At 40.4% G+C, this 9,368-nt stretch overlaps 1 protein-coding gene across 1 annotated transcript; it reads left to right on the top strand.

Annotated features, from left to right (window-relative positions):
• Nucleotides 1-2,117: 2,117 nt before the first annotated feature.
• On the top strand, nt 2,118-5,055 carry LOC309489946 (uncharacterized protein). The gene is made up of 7 exons (XM_082158905.1): nt 2,118-2,140; nt 2,228-2,296; nt 2,724-2,815; nt 3,493-3,619; nt 3,861-3,981; nt 4,196-4,269; nt 4,655-5,055. The coding sequence occupies exons 2-7, from the start codon at nt 2,288-2,290 to the stop codon at nt 4,763-4,765; spliced, it is 534 nt and encodes a 177-aa protein (XP_082015031.1). The 5' UTR covers nt 2,118-2,140; nt 2,228-2,287; the 3' UTR covers nt 4,766-5,055.
• Nucleotides 5,056-9,368: the final 4,313 nt, after the last annotated feature.

Raw genomic sequence — 9,368 nt, 5'->3', positions numbered from 1 at the left:
CACATTTAATATTGTCTGTCTGTCTGTCTGTCTGTCTGTCTGTCTGTCTGTCTATCTATCTATCTATCTATCTATCTACTGTATCTATCTATCATCTATCTATCTATCTATCTATCTATCTATCTATCTATCTATCTATCATCAGATTGTGCATAATCTTGCATCTCAAGAGCAACAGACCATTGACAAACTAAAGGAGAAATTGGCTAAGGGGCCCCTATCTGAAAAATCTGATTTTGATCCACCAGACATAGTGCCAAAATCAAAAAGAAGCAAAACTAAGCAAACTTCTGAGGGTCAGTCAGAGGTCACATCAGCCCAGGTATTATGAAATTCTCAATCATACCATAAAGCTTTTGTTCATATTACAGTTTTTCTCAGTCGTTTTGGTGCATTTCTCACATCACTATTTACATTTGCACAACAGTTAATGCAGTTCTCAAAACAATTATTACAAACTGCAAACCCTAGTTGATAACCTGCAAAAGCGTGTCACTTGCTCAAAATGGAGATAGCTCATTCCTCAAAAGCAAGTATTCATGTCAATGAAAGTGTCAGTGTCATCAAGATGAAAAGTTCTGACACCATTGTTTATGAACAAGATAGTCAAATGGCTTTGTCATGTTTTCATTATGACAGTTTACTCTGTAAATGTTTTCCAATGCAAAAAAGTCAGATCTTGGTGACACTACCTGGAAATGCTCAAGACGGCACTATATACTATTTGCACAGCCATTTGAAAAATACAGTAAAGTTACACATTACTGTATTTAGTGAGGAAACTGAGTAAAAGACACTGAATATGTATGTTTCACATTTTTACTGCATATGCTCTTTGCAATTCTAATTTGTTCACAGCATTGTGCAAAATAAAGAATACACCCTTATTTACAACAAACATAAACTCCCTTTGGGTAGAGCTGTGCACAACTGGAAACAATATTGCAGTACATATTGGAACTGAACATACAACATACATAGTACTGTAATCATTCATGCACATCCAGACGAGCTGAGATTCACCTGAGAGAAATTGTTCAGTTTAGGAGACATTTTCAGAAAAAAAAAAATATATATATTTTTTAAAATGTGTAAAATTTGCTTGACAGATTTTGACAACTAGTTCAACATTTTTGTATGTAATGACTCAAGCAATGAAATGAGGACTATTAGTTTTATATGGAATGACTATTCAGCATTCACAAGTATAGTTAATTTTGACTGACATGACATAAGCAAATGATAATGTTATAAAACAGCAGAGAGTTGTATGAAAGCAACTGATGCATGTCCAAAAGCATTTGCAATTTGTTGGAAGGAATGAGAAACTGCTACTATGATGTGCACAAATGACTAAATGTTGTTGAGGTTGAACTAACTGTTGTGCAAATGTAAATAGTGATGTGAGAAATGCACCAAAGCGACTGAGAAAAACTGTAACTCAAAACATTGATCTATCATCAGATGAAAAGATCAGTGAAACATTTTTTTGCAATTGTAATTTTTTTAAATTGCAATTAAAGATCGAAATTTAGAAATAAATTAAGAACGAAAAATTTGTTCATACTCGTTTGTAATTTATTAAAAAGACACACGCAAGTGTGGATCTTTAATTTTTAATTTGAAAATAAAACTTGCTTACACTACAGTAACTCAGTATTTATTTTATATACAAATATTCCATTTCAGGTCAAAGCTCTGTGGTCTAAGAAAGCATGTGAGATAGTTGTTGCCATCATACAGTCAAAAGACAAAAAAAGGTCTTACATCCTCCATCATTCAGAAATGAAAACACTCCAGCCACACAGATGGCTGATGGGGGAGGTAAGAAAAAAAATTCATATCTTTGGGAAATGCTTTGCAACTGAAAAATAATCTGTGAACAGGATATAGAAATTTAAAGATGACAATGTTATCAATATCAATTAATCACTGAATGAAGCAACTATCCTTTATTTTTTTCTCTTTTGATCTTAGACAATCCAATGCTATCTGCATGTGTTAGTGAACAACAGTGACCAGGGACATAGAATTTATGTACTAGATCACTACACAGCAAATGTGATAATTAGATCACTACACAGCAAATGTGATAATTAATGACGAAAGAGAAAAAGTACGGAGAAACATTCTATCAAAGGTAAACATAATCTTTATCTTTTATTTTCTTAAATAATAAAAAATTTAGACAGTTATAAAACAATGAAATGTATCAATGAAATTTCAGGTGGACTTTTATGACTACGAGGGAATTATAAGTTTCCTGAATGTCGACGAGAATCATTGGATGTTTTTGGTGAATACATTTTATGGTCCTTTTTTAATACATTATATGATTAGACATAGTTACTCTATTCTAATTATGATGGCTGGTATTTGAAGTCTTGGCTCATCTGAATTCATCTAAATTATGAACATCCTCTATAGAGGATGTTCATAATTTAGATGAATTCAGATGAGCCAAGACTTCAAATACCAGCCATCATAATTCAAATATAAACAAACAAAGGCTGTGTCTACACCACACACAAGAGTCTGGATTAGTTGAATGAATGAATGAATGAATGAATGAATGAATGAATGAATGAATGAATGAATGAATGAATGAATGAAGTTTAGTTTCACAGTTTCATGTATGAAATTTAGTTAACTATTTAGTTATCTATTATCTGTTATTTATCTATTATCTATTTAGTTTAATCTTTTTTTTTTATCTTGCACAGTATCTCCACGCAGCATCCAGCCAGGTGTTTGTCATAGACCCAAAGGGACATGATGAACAAGAAAAATCCATGCATGCAGCCAGTAAATTTCGGTTAGATTTTTGCTTGTTATATACCGTAGAATGAAAAATCCAAAACTGGTATGCACAGCCCAAACACCCAGATTGGGCTCAGGTGCAGGACATCAAAATAACAACAAAATTTTTTATTTTTTGTTGTGGTTTTTTTGGGGTAGGGATAATGGAGAATTGACAAAACAATATAGGGTAGAAGAGTGGGGATTTGATCAGGAAAATACTCTATGATCCAGGACACATCCCCCCCATCCTCTGTAGTGTAGAACAACAGAAACTGATTTGGCACTGATTTGGCACCTTTCTCTACATTTAGATGAGGGATGTCAAACTCAGTTCCTGGAGGGGCACATCCCTGAAGAGTTTAGCTTCAACCCTAATTAAACACACCTGATCAGCTAATCAAGTCCTTCAGGCTTATTTGAAAACTGTGTGTGTGTGTGTGTGTGTGTGTGTGTGTGTGTGTGTGTGTGTGTGTGTGTGTGTGTGTGTGTGTGTGTGTGTGTGTCTGTGTCTGTGTCTGTGTGTGTGTGTGTGTGTGTGTGTTGAAGCAGGGTTGGAACTAAACTCTGTAGGGCTGTGGCCCTCCAGGAACTGAGTTTGACACCTGTGGTTTAGACTCGACAAAGTGGTAACAAACACAAAGATTGTTTACATTTAATGTGTATGTTAATGATTGTCTTTATTTACATTAGAGAGTTCTTCAAGATGAGACGAATCTGTCTCAATAAAAATGACTGGGTGGACATAAAATGGAATGAAGGACTAATTATCCATTCCAAACAACGAGACGGGTACAGCTGTGGAGTGTTTGTAATGCAGGTTGGTTTTCCTCAATAAACTGTGAAAACAAATTCTTATAATAAACAGTTTTGTATAAATTTGGTGCAAAATGTTGATTTTTACATTTAGTAATTTAGTCACTGTACATGAAGATGATCCAAATAGTCTACTGAATATGATTTATGGACTTGTATGTATTTTTTTGTATGTGTTGCTGATGTGGTGAAACAATCTCCCCTGGAAAATAAAAAAAACCCTTAACTTATCTTGAATTATGTAGATGGCAAAAGAAGTTGTTGGTGCTTTCCCAAGTATCCCTTGCCATTTTGCAATACACTCAGCCAGGGAGCAAATGAAACATATGCGACTGACGATGGCAGAGGAACTTCTGAAAGGCTCAGGTTTTTTATTTCTTGTACAAAAACGCCTGTCATAAAGTGTAGATTTGTTTTATCACATTAAACCACACACTTTGTAACACAATACTATTCTTTTTTTACATGAGGAATACAAGATCTGTAAAAATTAAGTAGTAAACATATGGTAATGTATGTTATGCTATTTACAGTATGCACCATTTGTCAACACAGCTAACATATAACTCTGTGTTTTCAGTATTCAAGAGGGGACATTGTTGCTCATTATGTGCTGCCTCAAAACCCCCCAGTGGTGGTGCTGAAACATTTTGGGTGGGTAATGTAGCACTGATTATACAATTTGGTAACACTTTATAATAAGTATACAGTAATAAAGTACATACATATTAACAACAATTTTTGTTATTTATTTATTTATTTATTATGTATAGTCAATTCATAGTTTATACATTGTAGTCTCTACATTGTTAATATTTAATAAGCTATATACAAAATAGTAAGTTTTTGATTCATTGTCACTGTAACAATTATTATTGTTTAATCAGCTCATAGTAAAAAAAAAAAAAAATTGGTAATGAGTAAATTATTCTCACTTTAGATTAGGAACATTAGGAACATTAGAAAATTGAATTGGAATTGAGTGATGAAGTAATTGATTACTGAGCATTATTATAAAGTTATTATTATCTTTTAACAGATTGAATGTCACCGCTGCAAGAGGTGGTTCCATGGGGCATGCCTTTCTATGTCACCAAAGAAGTTCAAGAGAGTTCAGAAGGTTGAGTGGAAGTGCTGCCTATGCAAATAGTTGTGGATTGGTCACTGGTATTTGTACAGTTCCCTACAAGTACCAAAAAAGAGTCAAAGGCCAAAAAAGAGTCTTGTTGGCTGCCGACGGAAATAAAATGAATACAAATAAACATGTTTGATATATTAAGATATTTTGTATCATCATTTTTTAATTGCACTTTAAATATTGTCATATTTTGTGTATGACCCCATACAGTAGTGAAATACATAACAATATTTGTATATGATTTAGCAGTTTATTGTCATAAATATCAAAAATCTAAAAGGTGTGCATCATACCTGACACCTGGGTGAACAATGTACAGTTGGTTTTATGACTGTAAGTCATTGTCTTCAAATGCTATTGAGCTTTAAATATTGTCATATTTTGTGTATGATCCCATAGTAGTGAAATACATAACAATATTTGTATATGATTTAGCAGTTTATTGTCATAAATATCAAAAATCTAAAAGGTGTGCATCATACCTGACACCTGGGTGAACAATGTACAGTTGGTTTTATGACTGTAAGTCATTGTCTTCAAATGCTATTGAGCTTTAAATATTGTCATATTTTGTGTATGACCCCATACAGTAGTGAAATACATAACAATATTTGTATATGATTTAGCAGTTTATTGTCATAAATATCAAAAATCTAAAAGGTGTGCATCATACCTGACACCTGGGTGAACAATGTACAGTTGGTTTTATGACTGTAAGTCATTGTCTTCAAATGCTATTGAGCTTTAAATATTGTCATATTTTGTGTATGACCCCATACAGTAGTGAAATACATAACAATATTTGTATATGATTTAGCAGTTTATTGTCATAAATATCAAAAATCTAAAAGGTGTGCATCATACCTGAGACCTGGGTGAACAATGTACAGTTGGTTTTATGACTGTAAGTCATTGTCTTCAAATGCTATTGAGCTTTAAATATTGTCATATTTTGTGTATGATCCCATAGTAGTGAAATACATAACAATATTTGTATATGATTTAGCAGTTTATTGTCATAAATATCAAAAATCTAAAAGGTGTGCATCATACCTGAGACCTGGGTGAACAATGTACAGTTGGTTCCCTTTCAAGGGAACTCCCGTTGCGTCGAAAAGCTGACGCTATGGGAACGCTTTGCGTGATGACGTCTTGAAGCACATGTAAAATCAGTCCAATGGTGTGGCGGAACGTCAGAGGCGGGTGACGTCACGTACCAGGAAGCTATAAAAGCCGGCCCGAAACAGAAAACGAAAGCTTTCTGAGTCTTCAGTTGCGCTCTGTGTTGAATCTGTCCTTGTTATTTGGTGTTGTCTGTCTATATTATATATATATATTCAGTATGGCGAGCAAGCAGCAGTTTAGAGTGTGTGTCCATCCCTGCCCGCGTTATTTAACGGGAGGTGATACTCACACTCTTTGTGTTGTTTGTTTGGGTGAGGAGCATGCCCAGTCAGCACTCGAGGGTGGTGACTGTGTGCATTGCGTCGCGCTTCCATTGCGCACGCTCCGATCCCGCTTGGCTCGGTTCAATCCCGATCGCGTTCCCCAGGGCTCGGGTCCCGCCGCGGCTGAGGCTCGGCGGCGATCTCAGACCTGGGGTTCGCAAATGGATCTGTCAGTGGATGTTGAGACGGGCTCTGCCTTATCTCAGCATCAATCTGACAGATCCAGTGCCTCTCATCAGGGTGTGGAAGCAAGGGGCCATAGAATATGTACCCCCCTCCAACAGGGAAACCGGGTTTTACAACCGGTACTTCATAGTTCCAAAAAAGGACGGGGGATTGCGTCCCATTTTAGATCTTCGAGTTCTGTACGAGTACATGCAGCTCAAGTTCAAAATGTTAACCTTGAGACAAATCGTGCCACAGATCAGGTCCGAGGACTGGTTTGTCACGATAGACCTCAAGGACGCATATTTCCATCCGTCCGTGTCATTGGAAGTTCCTGAGGTTTGCTTTCGGGGGCAAAGCATACCAATATCGAGTTCTTCCATTCGGCCTAGCTTTATCACCCCGCACTTTCACCAAATGCGTGGATGCAGCTCTGGCGCCTCTGCGCCTCCGGGGTATTCGCATCACGAACTAATGGCGGTTCAACATCGAGATGTTGTTCTCGCCCATATGAAAGAGTTGGGGTTACGGCTGAACGCCAAGAAGAGTGTGCTTTCTCCATTTTAGAGGACCACTTTTTTAGGCGTGGTTTGGGATTCAGTGTCGATGCAGGCGCGCCTGTCATCGCCACGCTTCGATTCCATCCTGGCAGCTGTGAGAAGTGTAAAGCTAGGCCAGCTACTCACTGTCAAACAGTTCCAGAGACTGTTGGGTCTCATGGCAGCAGCTTCCAACGGGATACCTTTTGGACTGCTGCACATGAGGCCCCTGCAGTGGTGGCTCAGGACCAGAGGGTTTTTCCCCGAGGGGCAACCCATTTCGCACAATCAAGGTCACGCGGTGATGCCTACGTGCCTTGGTTATGTGGAAGAAACCTTGGTTCCTTTCCCAGGGCCCAGTGCTGGGAGCTCCTTGTCGTCGCAAACTGCTAACGACGGATGCTTCCCTCACGGGTTGGGGAGCGATCCTGAGGGTCGCTCATCTCAAGGTCTGTGGGAAGACCATCATCGTTCCTGGCATTCTATAGCCTAGAGATGTTAGCTGTCTTCCGGGCTCTGAGGAGCTTTATCACAGGTCTCAGGGGACACCATGTGTAGTACATACGGACAACACGTCGGTAGTCGCCTATATCAAGGGGGTTTGCGCTGGCATGCCATATCCTCTTGTGGTCCCAGGGGGAGTTGCTGTCACTCAAGGCAGCCTACATCCCCGGGGTCCAGAATATAGGAGCAGACACTCTGTCGAGACAGGGGCCGAGGCCCGGGGAATGGTGGCTCCACCCCCGAGGTGGTGGAGCTGATATGGAAATTATAAGTGGATCTGTTTGCGTCTCGAGAGACGTCTCACTGTCCACTTTGGTTCTCCTTCACGCATCCAGCTCCTCTGGGACTGGATGCTATGGTACAGACGTGGCCGAGGCTACGTCTGTACGCCTTTCCCCCAGTTGCTCTGCTCCCGGGAGTTCTGGAAAGAGTTCGCAGGGACCGGGTTTGCCTGCTTTTTATAGCCCCGCGCTGGCCGGGCAGAGTATGGTTTCCCGATCTTGTGTCCCTCCTCGACGGGCATCCTCTGGAGTTACCCGTCAGGAGGGACCTTCTGTCCCAGGCAGAGGGCTCGATATTTCACCCTCGGCCAGAACTGTGGAACCTGTGGGCTTGGCCTCTGAGGGGGCCCAGCTCATAGAGTCAGGTCTCTCAACCGAGGTTGTTGAGACCATTCTACAGTCCAGAGCTCCCTCCACGAGGAAACTTTATGCCCTGAAGTGGAGAGTATTCACTTCTTGGTGTAGTGACCGTCGGTTGGACCCAGTCCACTGCCCAATTGGTACAGTGCTGGAGTTCCTGCAGGAACGGTTCACTGCAGGTCTGACCCCGTCCACTTTAAAGGTCTATGTGGCGGCCATAGGTGCTTACCACAGTCCTTTGGGTGGAATGTCTGTGGGGAAAGACCCCTTGGTATCTCGTTTCCTTCGTGGCACTTGGAGGTCCTCCTCCCTTTCGAAATCGGACCAGGAGGCGAATAATTTGCTTTGCCCTGTTCGGGCGTTAGACGCGTATGTCCACAGAGCTGCCCTGTGGCGTAAAAGTGACTTTTGCTCCCCTAACAAGGGAGGTCCAGTGTCTAAGCAAAGGATGAGCAAGTGGGTGGTTGAGACTATCTCACTGGCTTATGAGGCGGCTGGACAGCCTTCTCCTTTGGCTGTCCGGTCGCTCTCTACTAGGAGTATGGCGGCCTCTAAGGCCCTTATATCAGGAGTATCGTTACAGGACGTCTGTGATGCGGCAGGCTGGTCCTCACCGCACACCTTCGTCAGGTTCTACTCTCTGGATTTAGACTCTACTCTAGGGTCTCATGTTTTGTCTTCTTAGTGCTGCTCACATGATTACACACAGGACAGACATTTGTAGCTATGGAGGCGTTGGTATAGACGTTCCCATAGCGTCAGCTTTTCGACGCAACGGGAGTTCCCTTGAAAGGGAACGCCTCGGTTACGACTGTAACCTCGGTTCCCTGAAGAGGGAACGAGCGTTGCGTCGCCTTGCCATATCTCCTTCATGCCTGTCAGCGCGACTTCAGACTTTACGAAGCTTTCGTTTTCTGTTTCGGGCCGGCTTTTATAGCTTCCTGGTACGTGACGTCACCCGCCTCTGACGTTCCGCCACACCATTGGACTGATTTTACATGTGCTTCAAGACGTCATCACGCAAAGCGTTCCCATAGCGTCAGCTTTTCGACGCAACGCTCGTTCCCTCTTCAGGGAACCGAGGTTACAGTCGTAACCGAGGCGTTTTATGACTGTAAGTCATTGTCTTCAAATGCTATTGAGCTTTAAATATTGTCATATTTTGTGTATGACCCCATACAGTAGTGAAATACATAACAATATTTGCATATGATTTAGCAGTTTATTGTCATAAATATCAAAAATCTAAAAGGTGTGCATCATACCTGAGACCTGGGTGAACAATGTACAGTTGGTTTTATGACTGTAAGTCATTGTC

This window comes from Leuciscus leuciscus (assembly GCF_965113295.1).
Source record: "Leuciscus leuciscus genome assembly, chromosome: 25".
Lineage (NCBI taxonomy): Eukaryota > Metazoa > Chordata > Actinopteri > Cypriniformes > Leuciscidae > Leuciscus > Leuciscus leuciscus.
The sequence above is the reverse complement of the archived record's forward strand: the minus strand, read 5'-3'. Positions and strand labels throughout refer to the sequence as shown.

What these genes read in the sequence shown, in the direction of transcription:
- LOC309489946 (XM_082158905.1), top strand. An exon ending in GTGGAGTGTTTGTAATGCAG is followed by an intron (nt 3,620 to 3,860) that starts GTTGGTTTTCCT and finishes TGAATTATGTAG; the next exon opens with ATGGCAAAAGAAGTTGTTGG. An exon ending in GGAACTTCTGAAAGGCTCAG is followed by an intron (nt 3,982 to 4,195) that starts GTTTTTTATTTC and finishes CTGTGTTTTCAG; the next exon opens with TATTCAAGAGGGGACATTGT.